The 25,615-nt window shown below is 39.4% G+C and overlaps 1 protein-coding gene across 1 annotated transcript in view; it reads left to right on the forward strand.

Moving 5' to 3' along the window:
* Positions 1-25,615, forward strand: part of ZFPM2 (zinc finger protein, FOG family member 2) — a 486,407-nt gene that overhangs the window by 91,582 nt on the left and 369,210 nt on the right. Inside the window, exons 2-3 of the mRNA XM_040354842.1 lie at positions 10,795-10,953; positions 20,202-20,303. Of these exons, the coding sequence (XP_040210776.1) occupies positions 10,795-10,953; positions 20,202-20,303 (261 nt within the window). The remainder of the gene's footprint in view (positions 1-10,794; positions 10,954-20,201; positions 20,304-25,615) is intronic.

Raw genomic sequence — 25,615 nt, forward strand, 5'->3', positions numbered from 1 at the left:
TGCGCTGTGGGAAAAGGGGTAAAGGAAAAGGGGGAGTTGGGAAAGGGACCGTGAGTGGACTAGACAGTAAAAAAGAAAAATACCTAATAGTACTGCAATAAACAATAAGAATAAGTGCATATAAAGGTGCAGTGAACAAACACCTATGATACTGTAATGGCTAACAGTAAAGACTCAGAGCATGAATCCTAATACATACAGAAAAAACAAAATACATGAAGTATGGTGCAAAAATACAATACGATAACAAAAATCTCACATGTGATAAAGTCCCATCCGTAAGAAGAAACAGGTATAACAGTCTAGTAAATGCTCCACAAAGCAGTGTCTAGATGAAACACATCCACCCAAGATGCAGCATGCTAAATGAAATCTTCAGTGATAACACCTCTGAGTGAACTAGCAGCCCACCTCTCAGCTGTTTGTCCAAACAGCTAAACAAAGTCACAGATCAAACTGGATATGGAGGCTGGTAGACACCTTTTCCTCAGTTCCTAAGACAACTCTCAGTAGCCGATATATGTCATGGGAATGAAAAGGTACATTCAAAAGAAAGGTAAGGAGATGAGATGATGCACTCACATGAAGCAGAAAAGCCAGCTGGCGTCAATCCACGAGTGCCAAACTCGTATCCCCCTCTGAGTGTCAGCTATAATGGTGGAGGTATATTCTGATCCTCAAACGTCCAGTGACAAGGATCGGTGTATAGCAATGGCATTAGAAGAAATAAAGAGGGACCATAGCATAACTCTGTATAATGAATACATTTAATAAAAAAGAATAAAACTCGCATTTAGTAGTTATAAAATATAATGTAAACATCCACGAGTGGCGAGCTCGTAATTTAGCGTCAGACCCTGTCTGTGCCCGGTGCTCCAATCCCGACGCGTATCGTCACGTCACGTGACTTCATCAGGGTATAACACAGGGTAAGATGAATACACTTAAATAGTCTCCAAAGACAGGACGACCATCGGCCATTTTCTAGAAGCCTGCCATAGAAATACATAGCGGTCATTTTATTGAGGTCCTCTATTGTAGTGAATGGATCTGCCATTTTCTCAAAGACCATTACACAGCAATGTGTAATATATACACACATCCTAATGACAGAAACCTCTGATACAAGTGAGCATCTAGGCATATTGTTAGTACACTTATATGCGAGGTCTGTATTTAGAAGCGCTGGCTAGCAGAAACTAAGATATATGGGCCAGCCCGCTGTGTAATAGGAGTGGAAAACAATTATATAAAAAACACTACGGAAGAATCCGAGAGGGGATCACATAAAATTAATAAAATACGGATATGGACAGAGCCATCTAGCACAACACATATAACAATAGTGTTGTACTATGCCTCAGGGAGTTACCCGTTCTGCCTCTCCTTGCCGCAATTGTGGGCCGTCGGTGGACATTGGGTAAATGGGAAAATGAGAACAGCAAAACTAGTACAATTAGGGGTATCTGATAGTAAAAACTATCAGCACATACCGTTTGTTTTAGGTTTTGTTCCTCCAGGGCTGTCTGCCGCTCCCTTAAAGTGACTCTTTATTGCATCTGAGCACCACAAACCAAAAATACTATTTAATAAATTTGTAATATTCAAAACAAACTCCCCTATCCATCCATGTCTCCATGCTTTGTTTATGAAGAATGAATAAACGCAGGCAGTGGGGCTCGGAAGCAAGCCCACATGAGTATCCCACTTAGCAAACAGATTGCTGGGGGGGGGCTCGGAAGGGGGGAGTAGCCAAGAGTGCCAGCGAGGGACCCCAAAAAAGAAGAATCGATGCTGCTCTCTGCAAAACCATTGCATGGAGCAGGTAAGTATAACATGTTTTTGTTTATTGTTAATGAAATGTTTAGAATCACTTTAAAGCAGTCATTGTGTTTCCCAAAATTCTATGCTAAATGTCCACCTATATTGTGAAGAATAGAGAGGTTATATGGCCTTTGAATCCAGTGCTGTCTTCTTCTCAGCTGTGAATCTCAAAGTGCAAATCTTGTTCCACACCACGTTTCTTGTGTTTTTATCAAAGGAAGCCGGCTGGATTCTTGCAGCTGGCCCCCTGATGAAGCACGCACAAATTCTCTTCTATCTCTCATAGCCAAAATATCATGAAAATTCTCTGTTTGTGGAACTATACCCCCCTGGAAGACACAACATGGATATCCCAGGAGGCTGCAGGAGGAGGATGTGTACATTGTCCTTGCCTTGGTCAGGGAAAGTAGAAGAAGGAGATTACAGCTATAAGACTATAACACATTGGTATTTAGCATTCATTAAATAGAAAAACTGTTGAGATTTTATTGAGCAGGAGGGGCAGAAACATTTTAAGTATTCTTTAAAACATAAACATCCAATTAACTCTTTATTGGTTTGACAGTGAAAAAGAATAGTTTTTAGTAGGCATTAAGTCATAGATTTCTTCCTACGGTTACATCAAAACTCATGGTTCACTCTCGTATCTTGTTTATTCATTAAGTTAAAAAAGGATCTGTGTCATAAAAGATTTTAAAAGAAGGTAGCACTTTCTATAAAATGTCACAGGCATTTTGGCCAACTCAAAAGAAGGCCAAAAAGTCTTAATAAAAGCTTCTTCTCTCACAATAACAAAGATAAAAAAAAAGTTAAGAGTGTACGTGAAAATGAAAGCAGCAAGGTCTTTGAAAAATTTATACACCAGTAGAATTAATACCGTCATACAGCACCGTGTCAAAAGACCCAACAGAGGAGAATATTAATCCATTTAAAAAAAATATCAAAGGTTTCCGTCTTTGAGTGTAAAGAAACAATTTGAATAATTTTTGACCCTTTCTGCCGAAGTCGGTGGGTCAAATTGAACCTACTATTAAAATTCTGTAATATCTTCCTTTCGTTAGCATTTCAAAACGCAATTTAAATATTCACAGAGCTCTTTTTAATAAACTTAACAATTTAAATATTCACAGAGGCGCCGCTTTTTTTTTTTTTTTTTTTTAATAAACTTAACAAAATTCAGGTAATTTTCTTCAACTTTCTTGATTGAAGGAAGGCAGTAGGTGCAGATATAAAATAGATGTACAGCTACGAGCAAAAGAAATCAATTATATATAAGAAATAACATAACACATGGAAAGAAATTAATCAAAATTTTCTAGTCTATGATTCTCTACTCTGCTACCTGGAGGCTAGGAATGTAAATGAAAAAAAGCAACATTCTCCTGGTGATAAGAGAAAAATTAATAAAAAAAATATTTCCATCCTACAAGATCCCCTGATGCAACTCCTGTTAAAGTGACTGAGTGGCTGCAGGAGGAACTTAACTCAGTTAAAATAGATTTTTAGAAGCTAGAGAAATAGCACTTTTATTCTTGCTGTTAAGCTCAATTACATAAGGCTTATGTGGTCTTGCAATGGTCACAGAACTAACAAACCTTCATTAAAGTGCTCAGTGGGATGTACAAGAGCCTTGCTTGTGAAGAACTGTCTTAAAGTTTTCTTCGTTAAGTATCTCTAAGAAGGTTTTCAGGTAGAGCTTCAGAAGTCTGTGTGGCAAGCTAGTTTTAGTAGATAAGAAAGTATAATTCCACCTTGTTTGTGTTAATTAAAAAAAAAAAAAGCCTGCAATTTGAAATGCACGGATCCAATACAACAAAAAACTCCAATCCTGCATGTTTTCTGAAGAATCTCAAAGCACATTTAGGGACAACTATTTTTTTAGTTCGTTTTATGAAAATTAAATTAAATCTAAACCCAATTACAATTAAAAAAATCTAATGTAAGATTTAATATTTTATTGTGATTTCAAAAGTTGTTTTCGGTGTTCTTAAATCTACTAAAAATTTCAAAGTGTAGCGCTGTGTATAAGGAAAATAGGATGCCCTATTTAAAAAAAAATATATATAGTGAAAGTGTAAAAATATAGAATTTTGCAATTCTATACTAGAAAATATGAAGTGTGAACACAGTATATAGTGTACACGTCTTAAAAGACGCAATGGTGACCTATAAATTAACAGGCATTTAATAAAGTGAAACACATGACAGTAAGAGTGTATGAACAAAGTATAATATATATTTAGGATTCAAGAAACACCTAGAATTATATAAATATGAGCAATATATATAAAAATATGAACGACACAAAAAAAGTGCAAGAAATGGCATGTGGAAATCCACACTGAAATGGATAAAGATAGACTCCAGGGTTCTGTGACAACTGTCACTCTAAAGTTCGTCAGTGGACGTCCAAATTGGAAAAGAACAGTCCTAGGTCAACACACTATGATCAATACTTCAAGTAATCTGTGTAGACATAGGTGGTATATTGTAGGACTTGAGGGAACTCTACACTGGCAGTGCTTCTTTACCGGATCATCTACTCCAGAATCGAGATCCGATGTGATAAGATTAATTATCCAAGCTAGGATTTTCGCCGAGCATGAAATGTATAAAAAGGGAAATCCTCCACATAGTGTAAATCCAAAAAACTTGACAAGGTTTTATTAAAAAACAAAAAAATGCAACAAATGAATAAAAAATGTAAAAACATCTGAATAGGAAAATAGTAGCGTGGTATAGGCAGCTAGATTTGGCATGTAGACCCGACACGTTTTCGTCTAAAAAAGACATCAACTGTCTACTGTATTTATCCAAATATTACCTTGTGGTCTTACCATGAAGGTCCGTGTTCAGGCCCTTTCTGATATAGCATAGCTCCCAACTGTCCCTGATTTTGAGAGAATGTCCCTGATTTGGAACAATGTCCCTGATTTTGGAACAAAGTCCCTCTGTCCCTCTTTCCTCCTCATTTGTCCCTCCTTTTGGTCTGTTCTATAGAGTTGTATATAAAATGCACTTTTTATCTATCAAAAAGTGTTTCCCAGTGCTAAACCTTTCATTCAATCTCTAAATTGCTGCATTTGTAAATTCCATAAACCAGTGTAAAGGAATAGTAGTGGTAAAACTTGTGGGTTTAACTAATCATTTTTTTGTTGTACAATTCTCCTTTAAGGGGGCGTGGCAGCGGGTGTGTCCTATGCCTACATACGTTTGCTAATAGGAGTCCCTCGTTCCCATCTCAGAAAGTTGTGAAATATTATATAGGGTGACAATTATTTCCTAATTATGCACCTGGTTGTTACCCTGTCACTAGCACGCTTAATGGTAACTACAGGTATCCTTGCTGACACACCTTCTGGCATGGTCCGTCAGCAAGCTGGTTGAGAGCAATGATGTGCGGCCCACCCTGGAGCGAGTGCATGTAGACAGGAATTAGCTGGAAGTTAGAGGAGCTCAGCAGCACTGGGATGCAAAAGGGATATAAAAAAAGGAGAACCATATTTTTGGGATTAAAAAAATATTTTTATGTCATACAAATGTGTAATGTTCTTTATCAAACTAATCATCATTTAGGTTTAGATCTATTTAAAAAGAAAAAAATTCTGCATCGCAGTATCCTGGGAAAGTTACTTACCTTCTCCCCAGGATCCTGCAATGTCTCCCCGCTGTGAGTGCGAGCCGTGTCCTCGGCTCAATCTATCACTGTGCCGGGCTTTGTTCCCTGCGAGCTTTGCGATGCAACGAATCCCGGCGCCAAATTCAAAAAGTGAAAAAAACATAATACATACAATACACTGTAATATTACAGATTACATTACTGTATCAAATAATTTCTCCTCCCCTTTGTCCCTAATACTATTTTTTCTTCCGTCTGCGGATCGGTTTGGATGAACACGGACACGCGGTCCGTGTTCATCCGATCCCCCCATAGGGGAGAGCGGAGAAAGGACAGGGCGGTCCCTGTACAGTGAGCGGGGACCGCCCTGTTAGCCAACGGTTCAGCGGGGATTTTATGGAGCGAACCCCGCTGAGCTTACGGACACACGGATCCGCACCGTGTGAAAGGGCCCTTAATCTCCCACTGTGTGTATTTCAAGTACCTCTTCTGATGTGTTGCCTAAGGCCACATATGCCACATTCACATATGCTGCGGCCGCGGCTCACAGCAGGGGGTCCAGTGCGTCCTTGTTCACCAATTCAGATGCGAATCAGGTCCAAATTTCTGCCTGAATTTGCACCTAATTTGGAGCCAAAGACGCACAGGATCCTTTCCAAATGTGGGCCACGCCCGCCCCGGAGGTGTGTGAGAAGGCTCCATGGAGAGCCGGTCACTCTCTTCTGTCATGCGAATTGGATGTGGGGAAAGTCCAATTTGCATAAGTGTGAACCAAGCCTTATACCAGATACCCTGTATTGTTGGGATATTTCACACCCAAACGGCTTAATAAGTATATTGACAAAATGATCCATGGTTCAGTAACTAGGCTACTTCAACAGACTTGATTTATGCAAATAATTTGTTAGTTAATAGATTTTTCAGTTTTTTTAATTATTTATTCAAAATACTCCCTCAAATTAGTATCCCTGGGGCATATGCCCCGTTGGTTGATAGCAGACATAAAACAAAGCTTAATTAAGCTTACCTTCAATCAGTCGTTGTCTTCAGAGGAAACTAGACAGAGGTAGGCAGAGAAATATAATACTTACAAGTGAAAATAGATTTTCATTTTTTTTAAGTAGTTAATATATTCAAGCCTATTTATTAAAAGTACAGATATCTGTGATGTACATTAAAAATCTCTAGAGAACAGATTGAAATAGGTAGTTTCTTGAAAACTGTATTTTGATTGGCTGTCATTGGTTACTGTATACTGCGGTGCTTTATTTTGTGTTGATAAATAAACTCATACTACTAAAAATGACAAAGACCCGTTGGTGATTAATCATTATGGTTTCCATTTGCAGGTAGTAAAAATGTTGGTGTTCACATTTAAAGAGGAAAAAATTAAATGAACAAGTTCAGCTTACATTAAAGCAATAATAATACATGAACGAATAACTGTAGTGAAGTAGCTAGTGTAACAGAACTACATTGATGACATCACAAGTTAAATCCACATAGTGTTCCTCTCTCCTTGTTGTGATTACATTCGCTGCAACATCTGCTCTTTGTAGAATGGGAAGTTTAATTGATTACCTTTTCAATGTACCAACTTGGTGTCTCCCGGTCACCCAGTATTCTTCTATGCATCCATAGTCAGAGCACCTTCTTCCTTTCTATACCTAATCTAAGTGCCCTGTTTATAATGCCAATGCTTTATTTTGATTTTCGTTGGTCGAATGTGCCTAACCCTAACTCTATTAGTCCAAGATTATTCTACATAGAGAGAAAAGATTCAACATTATAGAGAGAAAGATTCGACATTATAGAGAGAAAAGATCGCTGCTGGAATTGGGTGGGGGAAGTAAAATAAAAATAATGATTATGATGAATGTTATTGGCTGATTGTAACCAAAGAGGAGGAGGAGTAAAATAGCTAGAACTAACCTGACAATTCAACATGAATAACGAAGATTTGACAAAGCATCGAAAAACGTTGAATCTGTCATTGAAGGCTTATGGCGTCTGTTGATAGTTCTAAGAAGATTAGACGGAGCAGCTAAACTGTACGACGCTGCAATCATACATTTTCGGTCAAATGCTTGGCCCATAGGCTATAGAAAATTCTATTGTTGGTTGACTAGTAATAATAATTAATAAATATAAATATAATTATTACTAGTCATACAACATTAGAATTCTACTATAGCTTGTAGGCGGAACATTCGACCGGAAAAGTATGATTGAAGCGTCGTACAGTTTCGCTGCTCCGTTGAATCTTCTTTGAACATTCGACAGACAGTCAGAAACTATAAACTTTAATTTGTTCAGATTTCCGGACGAATGCAATTTCCAACGAAAAACTAGATAAATAAAAACGAATTTCAGGAGTAACTAAATAAAAAACATTTTCAGACGAAAATAAAAATCCGAAACAAAATATTTCAGTGTGCACATGTCTAATGTTTATATGTTTTATTAGGGTGCATTCTGGTCTCTAATCTGTATTAAAGTTACCCTCCCAACAATCTTTTCTCTGAATAATTTGTCAATTTGTGCTCCAAATTTTCCAATCAGTGTCATGTATTTCCCCCACACATCTATACACTGGTAATTTTTATCCCTTTTAATTAGCCAAAATCACCTTGTGTGATAAAAAGCCTCTTCAGATGCTGAAGGACCCCATTATCTTTCTCTAGGAGGTCACAGAATTTAAAGTTGTTGTAAAGGTTCCCTTTACAAAAATAAAAATAACAAACATGTCATACTTGCCTCCACTGTGCAGTTTCTTTTGCACAGAATGGCCCCCGATCCTCCTGTTCTGGGGTCCCTCGACGGCTCTCTCGGCTCCTCCCTGCAATAGATAACCACCTATGGGAAGCTCTGTCCTGAGGGGGTTACCTTGCGTGCACGCTCCCGTCCATACCTGCCGAGTGTATGACTCAGCCCTGCCCCCCAGTGCCCACGTCATTGGATTGATTGACAGCAGCAGGAGCCAATGGCTGCACTGCTATCAATCCATCCAATGAAGAGCTGAGAAGCTGTGGAGAGAATGACGTGGGATCGCGCCCATGGAAATTCGGGCCCAGGTAAGTAAAACGGGGGGGCCAGACACAAAGGTTTACAACCCCTTTAAGATTATAGCAAGCAATGCTGGAAATTGAGAGCCAGCTGCAATTGGGCTGCGGACAGCCTCTTAGCCATTAGCCATGGACAAGATATGGCAAATAGAAGATCAGTATGCTGAAAGATCTTTTAGAACAACCTTTTTTATAAATATGTATGGCCATTGTTGTAGAGCGTGCATGTTTATGTGGTGAAAAAAACACACCTGGTACTGGCCTTATTTTCAGGAAACAAAAGTACAGTTTAGGGACGATCCATTAAGAATTACAGTTTATTTCCACTTACAATGGTTGGCCAGGGGACCTCTGCAGATGTCGCAATTTGGTTGTTTTATTAAAGGCAAATAGGCTATTCACTTTTGCAAGAGAATTTTCACTTAACTTAATGACGGTGGTGCAAATTCACTCTGAAAATAATGCAGAATCTTGTCCAAGGAAAATAAAAATAAAAACTGCTATTTTTGCTTGCAAATTATTGGATCAGTCAGCAGAACTTCACCTTATTCACTAAACTAAGGGAAAATTTCTTGCAAAGTGAACAGCTTATTTGCCTTTAGCTCATCGGAAACCTGCTTCTGCTTCCTCAAGGTGGCTGCCCTTTTTGTATGGACTTCTATTTACCGGTACTAACCCCATGCTAGTTTCTATAGTTTTTTGATTGGAGATTGATAAACCTCCTTATATACAATCTAATCATAGGTATATAGTCTTATGAGATGCCTTTAGTAAATTAACACCAATGTCCAAAGACAGATTGTTATTGGAAGGACAGGAAAATAATCATCATAAGCCTACAGGTGGCCTGAATTATCGTACAAATGATGAAAAAATTTAAATAAACCTTTGCTGAGAGAAAGATAATGCTCCCATTGCTCATATTACAAGTTTCAGCACATGTTTTCTTTATTACTTAAGTGGTAAGCAGTGAGATTGGCATGGTACTAACAAGCTCCATTTTCATAGTCAAACCTTAATTCCCGTTACAGCAGCTGTGCAGGGAAGACCTTAGAGAAGCCGTACAGTCTACAGAGCCTGTGTAATAACTCTCCTAGTACCCACTGCTGCTGCCTATATCCACCCATTGAGATGAATTAGAAGATGCTTGCATGTCCTTATGCGCTGTCGGTTGTATAAGGCACTCATACACAAAGGGGTGGATTCTCCGAACACACACTATCTGCTGTATGGCCGTGTGTATGAAGCCTACGACCCGGCAGGCCAATAGACACCAGAGTTGGTCCCAGTGCCTTAGTAATTAGTACTTGGTTTTTCATGTTGTTTCCTCTACAAATCAAGTCTTTGTGAGAACAGTTGTGATGATGGGTGTGGCTGTTACTCAGCTCTAACAGCACAGAGCACTGCAGTGTGACAGAAGGAAGCAGCATTTTCACAGAGAGATAAAAGTATTTTAAATAATTTCCAAGCAAAAATTGGCACAAAAATGAGACATACACCTTGAAGACGGAGCTGATGAGAAGGCTTTCCTTACTCCTCTTGTCTAGTACCCCCTGGAGTTGGTAACAGGGTATAGCAGGACACAGAGAGGCATTTGTTTAGGTAAAGGTGTCTATGTACAGTGTTCCAAACAGAATTGCAGTAAAGTGTTCCCAAGGTAAAGGTGTCTGTACACAGTGTTCAGATAAAGCAACAGGGAAGGATCACAAAAGATGAGCAATTGCCCTCTTACCAATGACCAGACCGGCTAACGCCTTGCAGACAGCAACCCAGGAAGAGACATCCTTCAGCGAAGTGAACCGCAGGCAGGGTTAGGCCTTCCGGAGCTGGGTTGGAATCACTTGATCACCGTGTGGTAGGCCTTAGCCTCTCTCCCTAGCCACAGAGAGATGTGCACTCGGCAATGCCCAGGAGGAAGAGACAGAGGGGCGGACCTTTTTATAGTTCCTCCTGGTATTTGTAGTCCAGATGCAATGTCTCACAATGGAATTGCCGGATTAAAAGACTACTAGTCCCACAATCCTTTTGGTTGGGCTCACATATGTAATGACAGTCACTGGCACCCAGCACTAGAGGAATAGTTCTATAGGTGAAGAATGACGGGGAATTGCACAATATTATGACTGTAGTCCACATCGCTACATAATTATATTTCTAAAGTGTGTCTTACATTATGATAAATGCTACTGATATATACATGTATTGTATTTGGAGTTTGTTAAATTTTATTTGAGGTTTGTTAATCTTGCACTTTGTGGATCTAAACTGTATAAACTGTGTTTTTAGGTCCACTGGAGGATACTATAGAGGATGAAGAGGAAGACTGTTTGTCTGAGGAGAATGACATTGTCTCTAAAGAAGATTTTCCTCTAGAAGGAAGTTTTACTTCGGAGTTTGAGCCGGAGAACATGACCTGTGAAGATGTGGAATATTTCTGCAATAAAGGTAGTTTTTCCGACTTTTCCGATGACATATCTTTAGTGCATTTAGCTCTTGCTTTAAAGAGTATCTCCATCCAAAATGTTTCGACTTTGGATAGTTTGGACAAGGGTTTTAACCTATGTAACATGTTTACAGTTTTCTGTGTCTCTGCTGAGGTGTTCTCCACTCTCTTCCTTCTTCTGTGACCTCTGCCATTGGGACAGGACTTTTGCAGAGTCGCCCCAGTGGTAGCACAGACAACTGTGAGAACTTGACTGAGGTTCTTCCACTTTGACTTTCTAATGAAAAATAACATTTTTATTCTTGCCTGTGTCCCTGGTGGACAACTTTCCCCTTCATTTTCATTTTCAGCATCCGATTGACAAAAAAAATAAAAATATGTGTTTTGGCTCACTTTCTGTTTTAAATGTAGTATGCCCACCTCTGTGCTGGCCCGTGTTTCTTACATTCCCTCCATGAATTTTTTCAGGACTGGACACTCCCAGGAATGTTGAATATCTCTGTCCTTCAGGGTTGTGTTCCTGCTTTTGTTCCTTCCCTTAACCTCTATAGAGTTGCCACCCCATCCGTTTAAACCCAAACACATATGAAATATACAGGTTCTGAGGCTAATTTATTGCAGATAAGGCACCAAGTGAGTTTAATTACCACCTTAATCAGCCTCAGAACCTGTGTAATTAATATGTGTTTGGTTTTAAAGAAATTCGGTGGCAACCCTAATACCCTTATGTACAGGTCTTAGCAGTGCTGTAGGGGGTTGGAGGAACTCAGCAGATGACACAGGCAACTGACACTTCTGGAAGTGTCAACTGATAGAGAGACTGATGCACTGAGGTAAGGTAGCAAGGGGTCGAGGACATATAGTCATACTAATTCTTCTATTGCAGGAAACTGATTTGTTTAGAGACTTGTAGGGTATCTTTAAAGGATAAGTTCACCTTTAGTAACATGTTATATGTTACACCAGAATTTAGCCCACACCGCCCATGACATCATGCCTTCTCCCTGCACCCGCTGTCACAATTTAAAAACCACATAGCTGCCTCATTTATTCACAGAGTTCTGTGATTGAATCAACTACACTTCATACAGCTTTCAAACAGAAAGCATCTACAGAGGTGTGGGCAGAAAGCTGTAGGCAGTGGGGCAGATTCACGTACCTCCGCGCATTTTTCCGCCGGGCGCAGCGTATCTAAGATACACTACGCCGCTGTAACTTTTTCTTTCCGAATCCTCAAAGAATTTGCGCCGTAAGTTACGGTGGCGTAGTATATCTTTGGCGGCGTAAGGGCGCGGAATTCAAATGGCTGTGATGGGGTGTGTTTTATGTAAATACGTCGTGACCCGACGCAAACAACGTTTTTTTTAAACGGTGCATGCGCCGTCCGTGGGGGTATCCCAGTGCACATGCTCAAAATTAAACCGGAACAAGCTAATGCTTCCGACGGTGACGTCATTCTATGCAAATCCCTATTCGCGAACGACTTACACAAACAACGTAAAAAATTCAAATGTCGACGCGGGAACGACGGCCATACTTAACATTGAGTACGCCACCATATAGAAGCTTTAACTATACGCCGGAAAAAGCCGAACGCAAACGACGTAAAAAAATGCGCCGGCCGGACGTACGTTCGTGGATTGACGTAACTAGCTAATTTACATACACAGCGCGAAATTCGACGGAAACGCCACCTAGCGGCCGGCGGAAAAAATGCACCTAAGATCCAACGGCGTACTAAGACGTACGCCTGTCGGATCGATCCCAGATGCCGTCGTATCTTGTTTTGTAGATACAAAACAAAGATACAACGCGGGAAATTTAAAATTACGCTGGCGTATCAATAGATACGCCGGCGTAATTCTTTTGTGGATCTGCCCCAGTGTCTACAGTAGCCTGCCATTGCACCCGTGATCTGCCGATAGTAAATGCAATGCAAATTTTTGAAAAATGTCATAAATATATCACATAGTTTGTAGATGCTATAACCTTTGCACACACCAATCAATATACACCCATTGGGATTTTTTTTAACAAAATGATGTAGCAGAACACATATTGACCTAAATTTAGGAAGAAATTCAATTTTTTACATTTTTTTTTTAAATGGATATGTTTCATAGCAGAAAGTAAAAAGTATTGTTTATTTTTTTTCAAAATTGTTTGCCGTTTTTTGTTTAAAGCGCAAAAAATTAAGACCGAAGAGGTGTTCAAATACCACCAAAAGAAAGTTGTATTTGTGGGGAAAAAAAGGACATACATTTCATTTGTGTACAGCCTCAGTTAAAAAAAATGTCCTGGTCATGAAGGGGGATAACTCTTCTGGAGCTAAAGTGGTTAATTCAACAAGTATAAGTTAGAAGCTTATTGGCTACCATGTATAGATGCACCAGATTTGGCACTCTCCAATTTAGTAAATCAACCCCATGGTTTGCATTCAAAAATACAAATTAGTGTGTTTTATTGAATACAAAGCTATGTTAATTTGTGTGTCTTTATTACATTTTTTTGCCTGGAGTTGCATACTGGAAGTGTGTGAGAACAATGACAAGCACACATATATGCATTATAATACAAGCCACCAGTGGGTCTTCTGCTTTAACTCATCTGATTCTCTAATCACAACATAAATGTGTCATACAGGATTCTAAGCGGAACAACCAGAACCAAGCTTGTTTACAGCATTAGATAAATGTGTTTATACAAAATCTTAAATGATATCTCACTAATGATGCAGAGATCCTTATGTTATGCCTATAGAGTGTGATACTATGAAAAGTTTAATCTGAGTTTCCTGGCAACCTAAACATCCTGACATCACAGTATGGTTGGTTGTAAAACCGGTATAAAGTTGGTACAGAAGAGGTCACGACTTTCCTTGCTATTGCCATTGTCACAGCATTGCAAAAATGTTTAATAATTCAATAACCACAACAATAAAGGTGGTTATATGCAAAGTGAATTACTAAAAAGAATATCCAGGTTGAGGCTGGGTTCACACTATTGTGAATTGGATGTCAGGAGATTGTGATCAGCTGGAGTCGGTTCACACAGCTCTGGGACGGTTGCAAAGCAAATTGCACAGGAGTTCTGTGTGTCTTCTGGTCTGTTTCAGGTCCGAATTCAGTCAAAAATTCGGACCGAAATCGGACCTGAAACTGTGAACCAGGACACACCGGCCCCCTCTGTCAGCCGTCCCAGCTGGGAGAGCACACAGTGATTATTGCTATAGTCGCTGGCAATAATCGCATGAAAAATCCAACCTGCTCATTGTACCCAAGCTGGTCGATCAATCAACTTGGGTACAATGAACCTGCCCATACATGGTTCAAATTTTGGACGGTTCCTGCTGAACTGGCCGAGATTTGAACCGTGTATGTCTGGCTTTTTTTCCTCTTCTTTTTTTCCTTTTTTTTTTCCTTTTTCCTCTTCAAACTAGGTGTGAGATATGTCGCTGTATTGTTGTTTTAAGATTATTGTACAGTCAGGATGGCAGAGGTCCAAGAGTCTGCTACCATTAGAACCATAATATAAGGAATATGAGTCTCTGGTGTTTGTGTGCCTACCAAAAAACAAAACTGAATTGTGTTAAAGCTATATTTTGCGGTGCGCACACAATTGTATCATGCTTGTTTGTCTGTATGAATTTTTTTATAACATAAAATAGAGAATAAAAAAAGAAAATGTCTTTTGGCTGGAGTTGTGCCTTAAAGGGTTTGTAAAGGATTTTTTTTTAATCTTAATAGCTTCCTTTACCTTAATGCAGTTCTGTTTTCATGTCCTCATTGTTCGTTTTTGCTCTCAAGTTGCTGTAATTCTTCTCTGATCTCCACACTTCCTGGTTGTCTGTTTCCTGATAACCACCATGCTGGGAGCTTTCTCTCTCTGGTCACTAATTTCAAGGAGGTATGATTACTGTGTGTCTAAAACCCCTCAGCACCAATCAGTTTCGTTTTTCAAACCATCACTGCCCTGTATTGGCTCTGTGGCTCTGTGCAGCAGAGAAGCAGGAAACAACATGCAAAAACTAAATTAGAAACTACAGGTACAATATATGATTGATTTTTATCTATTTTTAATTGTTTTTAAAAGGAATCAGTTAACTATTATGTCTCTATGTAAACAGTCATTTCAGCATCATTTTTTTTTTTATTTACAACTCCTTTAAACACTTCAGCCCCCGGAAGGTTTTACCCACTTCCTGACCAGGCCATTTTTTTTTACGGCACTGCGTCGCTTTAAATGTCAGTTGCGCAGTCCTGCGACACTGTACTGATATAAAACTGATGTACATTTTACCACACACATAGAGCTTTCTTTTGGTGGTATTTGATCACCTCTGCGATTTTTTTTGCGCTATAAAAAAAAAAAACTGTATTTCTCACTTTCTAAATATATGTATGTGTGTGTATGTGTGTATATATATATATATATATATATATATATATATATATATATATATATATATATATATATAAAATGTATTCATTAATTTAGGCCAATATGTATTCTACATATTTTTGGTAAAAAAAATACTCGTATATTGATTGGTTTGCGCAAAAGTTATCGCGCCTAAAAAATAGGGGATAGATTTATAGGATTTTTAGATATTTATTTTCACTAGTAATGGCGGTGATCAGTGATTTTTAGCTGGACTCCGACATTGTAACGGACAAATCTGACCCCAAGTGACACTTTTTGGGGACCAGTGACACTATTACAAAGATCAGTGCTAAAAAAAATGCACTGATCCCTGTATAAATTACACTGCCAGGGAAGAGGTTAACACTAATGGTGATCAAGGGATCTAGGGATGTGCTTTCTAACTAAATGGGGGACAGATGGACTGCAGGAAAGCTGAGATCGTGTTTCAGCTTAACTGAAACACTAGATCTCACTTTCCCTCACTGACAGATTAGCGGTGAGCCTTGTTTACATCGGCCCACCGCTGATCTGTGTCTCCACTGAACGATCGGTGGGTCGGAATGGCACAGTAGGCAACGTACCTGTACCTTTAAGAAGCCATGCGTTGGGTACGCGCACGCCGCCGGAGGCTCATTATCGTGTCACGGAGCTGCAGAACAGGGGGGTGCCTGTGTAAGCAAGGAATTTCCCTGTTCTGCCTTGTGACAGGACATCAGGAGCAGTGATCAGTGTCGTGTCACACGTAGCCCAGCCCCCACACAGTTAGAATCACTCCCTAGGACACACTTAACCCCTTCCTCGCCTCCTAGTGGTTAACCCCTTCCCTGCCAGTGTCATTTACACAGTAATCAGTGCATTTTTATAGCACTGATCGCTGTATAGATGACAATGGTCCCAAAATAGCATCAAAAGTGTCCGATGTGTCTGCCATAATGGCACAGTCATGATAAAAATCACAGATCGCTGCCATAATTATAAAAAAAAAAAAAATAAGAATAGAAATGCCATACAACTACACCCTATTTTGTAGACGCTATAACTTTTGCGCAAACCAATCAATATACGCTTATTGCGATTTTTTTACTACCTAAACTGAGGAAAAAAATATTTTTTTTATATATTTTTGGGGAATATTTATTAAAGCAAAAAGTAAAAAATATAGCTTTTTTTTTAAATGTTCGCTCTTTTTTTGTTTATAGCGCAAAAAAAATGCAGAGGCGATCAGATACCACCAAAAGGAAGCTCTATTTGTGGAGAAAAAAGGACATCAATTTTGCTTAGGTGCAACGTTGCACGTCCACGCAATTGTCAGTTAAATCGACGCAGTGCCAAATTGCAAAAAATGCCCCGGTCATTGGGCAGCCATATCCTCCGGGGCTGAAGTGGCTATAGACACAAATCCATTTACATCTGCCTATCCATAGAGCTACATTGAGCTTCCAATCAGGTCCTCCTGAAAAACTGACAGGTGGAAATTATTGGAAAGGGCCCTTATAGGCTCATTAGAGAGCATAGTGACAGTTAGGAAACTGTTGAATTCTCTTGTTTTTGGCACTGTAAAGCCATTTGATATAATAATTTAATATTTTTTTTTTCGTTCAACCAGTGGGTAGAACAAAAAAAAATTACCTCATTCCCCACCCACACACTTGAAGTGGATAGGGGAATCCTTTCCACAAAGTCATTACAGTATATTCTTACAATGGGGAGCCTTCCCAACCCTCAGAATACATTAATCACTGCTGCTGGCTATAGCCGGCAGCACTGATCATTTGGGAAAAACCTGACAGGCTGGTTAACTGAATGACTTCTGTACAGCAAGCCTACCCATACATGAAAAATACATTAGCTGGGCTGATAACATTGAAATCAAACAAAAAAACAAACAAAAAAAAACATTAGAGGAAAACCGAGAAGTCTCAAAAATTTAAAATTGCCAACTGTTAGATGCATGAAAATCTCAGCATTCTTCTTAATAGGGCGTGATGCTTTATGGTCATTTAGTGGCTTTCTTTCTAAACAGAGAGACATGAATAGCTGTAAAGGGGTACCATCTACTGATATTAGCAAACACCAAATGATTTTTTTTTTAAGTTAATGCTATTAGTAAGGGTGCTTAAATAAATAAATAAAAGGGCGTACTTAGAGGAAAAACCAATTTGACATTGTAGTTTACCTTGCTGCAGGAGATGTTTGTGCAAATCGCCTATAAGCTTATTGACCCAAGTCTTTGACTCCTGGTTATGTCTAGAATGAGGACACTGATAGATCACTGATAGAGCTGATTGAACAGCCCCTGTGCGAATGGCTGGTAAACCCATCTGGCCGGCTGGACATTATCTCCTCTGCCCGGCTTTGTCATTTTCTCGGTCCAATACACCAACCTGTCCTTTAAACGCACATCTCCTAACATGCTCTGTGTTCATATTTCATTTGATTTAAAGCAACCCTGCGCTTTGATCCTTCATGGCAAAATAAGGGATTAGCAAGTTAATGCCCAACTCCAGCCAAAAAGTATTTTTACTTATTTTTGAAAGGGTGTGGAAGAGTTAACATTTTGGCAGGTTTTTATTTCAGGTTGTGACCCCATTGGGGAGATTTTCTTTGGCATCTTGTCCTGTGACACCCTTACAAGATATGAGAGATGTGGGTGTCACCAGGAGACGAAAGGACAAGCAGCAATAAGGACATTTGTCAGACGTTCTTACCTTTCCCAGCTCTACAAGAAATGTGTTTTTGTCTGTTTTTGGAGTCGTGTCCTTTCCTGCCAAAATACTGATTGGTTTGCGCAAAAGTTAAAGCGTCTATCAAATAGGAGGTAGTTTTATGGCATTTTTATAAATAAAATGTTTTACTAGTCATGGTGGTGATCTGATTTTTATCGTGTGTGCGACCTTATGGTGGACACATCAGACACTTTTGACAAATTTTTGGGACCATTGTCACTTATACAGCGATCGGTGCTATAAAAATGCACTGATTACTGTGTAAATGATGACACTGGCAGTAAAGGGGTTAACCACTAGGTGGCATTGAAGGGGTTAAGTGTGTCCTAGGGAGTGATTCTAACTGGTAGGGGGGAGAAGCTACCAGTGACACTTCAGCGATCACTGTTCCCGATCACAGGGAACAGTAGATCCCTTACATGTCACTAGGCCGACCGCAATCACGGGCTCCCGGGACCCGCGGGCGCACTCGCGAGGCACGCGTCGGCATGGGTGGCAAATTTAAAGGGATGTACAGTTACGCCCATTTTACTGCCCCTGCCATTCTGTCGACGTATATCAGCATGCGTCGGTCGGCAAGTGATTAAAAGCCAACACCTATGGCTGTCTGAATACCTTGCACAATGACGGCAGCCGAGTGGATGCAGCTGCTGTTCGGCTCATAATTTTCCACTCGTCTCCACGGCTCCATTAATTTTCACATCAAAGGTTGTTGAATTGAAGCATGCCAACAGGGCCACCCATGGCTTGAATTTCAGCTGGTTCATCAGGAAAAGGCCAACATTTGCTGTGTGTATTGCCAGCTTTATTCTGTCTGCGCCTGAAAGAGGGTATTGTCATATAGCCCATCAGCTGCTGTGACATTTGTTCTTTTTTTTGTATTTTATAATTGATACCTCTCTACAACTCTTGACTTACAATGCAGCACAATTCTAGGGTGGGTGGGAGGGAAGCTTTCTCTTTGCCTGAAGTTTCCAAAATGAATACCTAGCATCCTTAAAATTAACAACCCGTCCAGCTCCACCTTGCCCACCTGACCTTTAGCTTCCAACCCCATAAGACCTACACCACCTCCACATTGAACTCACATATTTGAACCCTTTTCTGGCCTATTCCTCCCCTTAGGCCTTGTACACACGACCGAGTTTCTCGGCAAAAACCAGCAAGAAACTTGCTGTTTTTTTTTTTTTTGCAGAGGAAACCGGTCGTGTGTACATTTTTCGACGAGGAAACTGTCGAGGAACTCGACGAGCCAAAAAGAGAGCATGTTCTCTTTTTCCTCGACGGGAATGGAGAAAAATTGGCACGTCGAGTTCCTCGACAGCCTAACAAGGAACTTGACGAGCAAAACGATGTGTTTCGCCCTTCGAGTTCCTCGGTCGGGTGTACGAGGCCTCAGTCATGCAGAATCTCCGACCATTTTCTCTTTTTCACTTTCTTCTTTTACTCCGCCCCCTCTCCACTACCAATGTAAATGTGTTATTTATATAACTGTATGACAGCTCCATCCTTACAGGTATATTATTCTGTATAAGATATTCGTTTGTATGGTTAGTGTTATGGAATCTGAACTCTAGCCAGACAGAAAAGACACAAATAAATGGAGCTCTGTAATCATTAATAAATCATTAAATATATATTTTTAAATCCAGCTTGCATAAATAATGGAGTTTGAATGGCATTAGCTTATTTCTATCTCCTATACAGCAGTGCTCAGATTGGGAGAGGGGCAGGACAAGAAGTCAATCAGGCGTGCTGTGTGCAGATCTGTTAACCAGTAACATGCTAATAGGAGAAGAGGGCGGAGTGACCTCATCAGTCTTTCACTGCTCTTTCACTGTCCAGTCGGAAGGTTGGGAGTGGAGGGGGGGACACCGCTGTTTTTCTTTTAATGTAAGTTGTGTCAATCACCTGTCTGTGTTTTCTGGCAGGAATTGTACATTTTAGGACTGGATGGACAGCAATACAAATCATTTGGATTTCATACTGTCTATGTTTTCCATCTGTGTACTTAGCTGCTTGTCTCAAGTTCGGCTATAATAAAGAATAAATTGTAGACTTCTTTTTAATGCAGTATTGCCATATTGTCTTGAACTCAGGAGATGAAGAAGGCAGTCATGGAACAGCAGAATCAGACGGGGAAGCGCAGACAGAGAAAACGACTCAAACCGGGACAGTGACTGAGGGTTGGGATGGGCCAGGTAAGTGACAATCACACAAAATCATCCTTGTTTATTGGATAATAGTACAAAACATTACTTTAAAAAGCCTTAATGCTGAATTAGATCCTCTGTTAGAATTTTACGGCGGTCTGTACTCTCATTAGGAAGATTCACCCTAACTTCCTGTACATGTGAGAGAAGTCAGAACAGGAAGTCTGCGCAGTGGGGACACAGTCAGCATATAGAAACTAAACAAGACTTTCCTACTCTAAAGCAACAAAAAATACAGCTTGATTGGATATGGATTAACTTTCATAAGACAAGCTTTAAAGATGTGTACTGCAGATGTAGATCATGCTAATGCCTGAATGGACTCAATTTGTGGAATATTGAAAATGATATATATATATATATATATATATATTTATATATATTCAAAAAGTACAAAGTAGAGTGGGACTTTAAATGTGGGGTTAAGAAAAATGAATAAACTTTACCATAATTTTAAAACAGCATAGAAGAAACTTTATTTACCATCCTTGGATGGAATTCTTTAAAACAATAAATCACAGTTTGAAACAAATTACAGTTTTACTGTTTCTTTTGGTCCAGGGTGTGTAGATCCTGGTCAGATGCATCAAAGGTATGGCCTACGCATTTCGCGGGTAGCCTCGCTTCATCAGGGCCTTTAGAGTAGCACACAAAGAAGACAACACATAAAATAATGTCAACAATGTCAACTTTGTTTTTAAAGTAGTGATGGATGAAAAATCACTACTTTAAAAACAAAGTTGACATTGTATTTCCAAAATACAGTAAAACTGTAATTTGTTTCAAACTGTGTTTTAAAGAATTCCATCCAAGGATAGAAAATAACATTTCTTCTATGCTGTTTTAAAATTATGGTAACGTTTATAAATTTTTCTTAACCCCACTGAGGCATATTTAAAGTCCCACTCTACTTTGTACTTTTTGAATTTTCATATTCTGCATGGACGGTGCCTCCATGGAGTTATAATGCTCTCATGCCTACCCCTACTCCTACATACTATTTATATATAAATCTTTATATATATATATATATATATATATGCACTGTATATATTGTTATCAATACTCAATGATTGGCACACTATGTATATATATTTATATATATATATATATATATATATATATATATATATATATATATATATATATATATATATATATATATATATATATATATATATATGTATATATATATATATATATATATATATATATATATATATATATATATTTAACACATGTAACACACTTGGACACCTATAGTGTGCTGTCCATTGCTGTAGGTTTGTTTGGCTAATGAATAAAGCAGTTGTGTAATATATATTGTATTACCTCTACCTGTGCTGAGAAACTATAATTTCATTGGAAACCTTATAATGCATGAATTGAAAACAGTCTACCCAGTCACCACATTAATTTTTATCTAGGCATTGCTATATTGTAGCAGTCAGCCCATTTCCTGGTAATCAGATGATCTGGGAACTCCTTTTACTTTGTTAAATCCCAAACGTAATCTGTAGTAGCCTGATATATCACTATGCTTCTTTAAACTGACCTTTTTGTGGGAAATGACATGTAAAAAAATTAACCCCCTGATCGCACCCTAGTGTTAACCCCTTCCCTGCCAGTGACATTTACAGAGTAATCAGTGCATTTTTATAGCACTGATCGCTGTATAATTGCAAATGGTCGTAAAAAAGTGTCAAAAATCTCCAACTTGTCCGTCAGAATGTCGCAGTACTGCAAAAAATCGCTGATCACTGTTATTACCAGTAAAAAAAAAATGCGATAAATCTTTCCCATCATTTGCAGACGCTATAACTTTTGTGCTAACCAATCAATATATGCGTATTGTGATTTTTTTTAACCTAAAATATGTAGAAGAATATATATTGGCCTAAACTGATGAATAAGTTTGTTTTTTAAATTTGGGGGATATTTATTATAGCAAAAAGTAAAAAAATATACCTGTAGTTTTTTTTTTCAAAATTGTCTGTCTTTTTTTGTTTATAGCGCAAAAAAAACAAAAAACGCAGAGGTGATTAAATACCACCAAAAGAAAGTTATATTTGTGGGAAAAAAAGGATGCAAATTTTGTTAGGGTACAGCGTCGAATGACCGCACAATTGTCAGTTAAAGTGACTCAGCTCCATATTGTAAAAAGTGCTCTGGTCAGGAAGGGGGTAAAATCTTCAGAGGCTGAAGCGGTTAAAGAGTACTGTTGTTGTTCAGCAACAATCAGTGATATCTCCCATTGCTGGAGGAAATGATTTGTCAACAAACTCCAGAATTAATGCTCCTGCATGGCACCTGAACTTTCCTATGAGTGAGGTTATAGACTTGGCAAATTTTTGACTTCAGCCTACTCTATTTTTAATTTATTATTACATGTCTTTACATATGTTTAACCACTTCCCACCTGGGCCAATTCTGGCACTTTGCTCCTACATGTAAAAATCGAAAAAAAAATTGGTAGAAAATTACTCAGAACCCCCAAATATTATATATGCTTTTTAGCAGAGACCCTAAGGAATAAAATTGTGGTAGTAGCAACTTTTTATGTCACATGGTATACACTTATGTTAGCCCAATTTTTTTGTATAATATGAAAGATGATGTTGCTCCGAGTAAATAGATACCTAACATGTAACGCTTGAAAATTGAGCACGTTTGTGGAATGGGCCAAACTTCAGTCCTCACAAATCTCCATAGGCAATGCTTTAATTTTTTTTACAGGTTACTTGTTTAGAATTACAGAGGAGGTCCTGGTATAGAATTATTGCTCTCCCTCTAACGTTCACGGCAATTCCTCACATGTGTGATTTGAATTCCATTTACATATGTGGGCGCGATGTACGAAGCGAAGCGTTTACTTCTGCGTGCAAGCTCGTGGGGACAGGGGCGCTTAAAAAAAATCGTATTGTTTGTTTTATTTTTATTTTTTGATTTTTACACCTTCCGTTAAAAAAAAAAATAATAATCTTGGATCACTTTTATTCCTATTACAAGGAATTAAAAAACATCCTGTGTGTGACATGTCCTCTTTATGGAGAGATGTGGGATCAATAAGACCCCACATCTCTCCTCCAGGCTGGAAAGCCTGAAATTAAAAAAAAGGACGATCCGGACTTTTCAGCCTAGTATATGGCAGTATTTACAACTGCAATGCCGGGCGTGACGTCATAACGTCGTGCCTGGGCCTCCGAGAGTGGTAGAGATGACCAGGGACCATCTGTTCCCCAGAAATTTCTATGGTCAACTTCCTGCGCCAGTGGATTCCTTCTCCAGCTCACGGATCACACGGGCAAGCCGGTAGAATATACATATATATATATATATATATATATATATATATATATATACTGTATATGTACTATATACATAAATAATTTACTGCTACTGGTATTAATTGTACCGATAACTCTTTCTAAGTAGATCTTATGCTGTAATTTATTCATAATTATTTTAGGAGTTTTCTATATGACTTTTTTGACTATCAGAATGTTTCTTTGAATACTAATGAGTTTTAGATTTCCGGATTGGTGGGCGGTGACAGCTGTCCTGGCCATATTGCTCTCTGGATTTTCTCCCGAGGACAGAAAATTCTGTGTCAGTGTGAAATTTTCTGATCCCTGGCTTCTCATCAGAAGTCCTCTTATATGCTTCCATTATGTGCAGGTGTCCACACATCAGCAGATCCCAATGTAACTCCCATCTAACTGTGTCTGGATCTTTAACAGGTTTGGTTATATTTATGTTTAAATTTGAATTTGATTGTGGAAGTGTTTATATGCTGGCCACATATGTATATTACCAGATGTAGTCAGTGTATATCTGCATACACTGGCTTTTGTAAGTCATATTTCCTCAAATATGGGATTGATTTACTAAAACTGGAGAGTGAAAAATCTGGTGCAGCTGTGCATAGAAACCAATCAGCTTCCAGTTTTTTTTGTCAAAGCTTAATTGAACAAGCTGAAGTTAGAAGCCGATTGGCTACCGTGTACAGACACACCAGAGGTTTTACAAAATCAACTCCATGGTGTCTTTGAAGTAGATCTCCAGCAATTGTTTGTGTTTTGGGATGTTGAAGAAGGATCTCTAGTGGAGCTGCGGTGGCTCAACGCGATTGGCACTGCGCTGACAAGCCATTCACCTCTGCAGCTAGGGGTTTGGATCCCGGTCTCGGCTACATGTGAATTGAGTTTGGTGGTCTCAGCCCGGCTCCCGGTGGGTGTGCTATGCGAGGTAAGCCTGCACTTAGTACGCCCACCCCCCTCCCACAAAAACCACCACACTTACACGCACTCGAAATTGGGTTAACATCACGCACTTTGACCACGTGGTCTCTAAAAAGAGAGGCGAAGGACTAACGGGGCTGGTTGAGCGGGCTAATCCTCTCACTCCCTTATAGGGAGTCCCTCTGCCCCGTTGGGCTTCAAAGCAGAGCAGGTAGGGCGGGCTGTGTGGGAGGACCCCCTCACACACCTGCCATTGCCACCCGGGGCATGGAGAAAGGTGGCAGATTGCCTCTGGGGGAGGCCTGCCTACTCCCAACTACTGCAGTCCGGCTCCTCTCTCGAGTACACGCACAAAATACACTAAAAAGAAAAAAAAAAAAAAAAGAAGAAGGATCTCTATTGTTTTTCCTTCTAGGCTTTTATTGCTCTTCCTGTTAGGGGAATTGCCCTTCACACCCAGTCCTTGAGATATAACAAGCCATTAGTAGAAGTCTCCCCAAAAGTAAAGTGAAATCAGACTATTGGCAGTGGTTCTGCTGTAAGCATAGGCAAAAGCGAGGCAGACTAATTTAATGTGGTTCTGCTGTAAGCATAGGCAGAAAGGAGGCATGGCTCATTCCCAGCAAACAAGATCCAATGCAAACCTATTCTGGGGGAAACAATATAAGTTGGACAAGGTTTCCACATCTGCCTGTCAGCATTCTCCCTGGAGAGCTGTCAGCTGGGACTGTTCAAAGCTGCCAATGGAGATATTGGAAAGACTGAGAGACAGTCATTTGCTGTCTATGGGTACCCATAATCCATTGGGAAAGCGTAGAGTCTCCCACTCTACAAGACTCTGGTCCTGCTGCACCTGGAGTATGCCGTCCAGTTCTGGGCACCAGTCCTCAGTAAGGATGTGCTGGAACTGGAGTGAGTCCAGAGAAAGGCAACAAAATGGATAAAGGGACTGGAGGACCTTAGTTATGAGGAAAGGTTACGAGCACTGAACGTATTCTCTCTGGAGAAGAGACTCTTGAGAGGGGATATGATTTCAATGTAAAAATACCGTACTGGTAA

The sequence above is a fragment of the Rana temporaria genome, chromosome 5 (assembly GCF_905171775.1).
Source record: "Rana temporaria chromosome 5, aRanTem1.1, whole genome shotgun sequence".
In the NCBI taxonomy this organism is placed as follows: domain Eukaryota; kingdom Metazoa; phylum Chordata; class Amphibia; order Anura; family Ranidae; genus Rana; species Rana temporaria.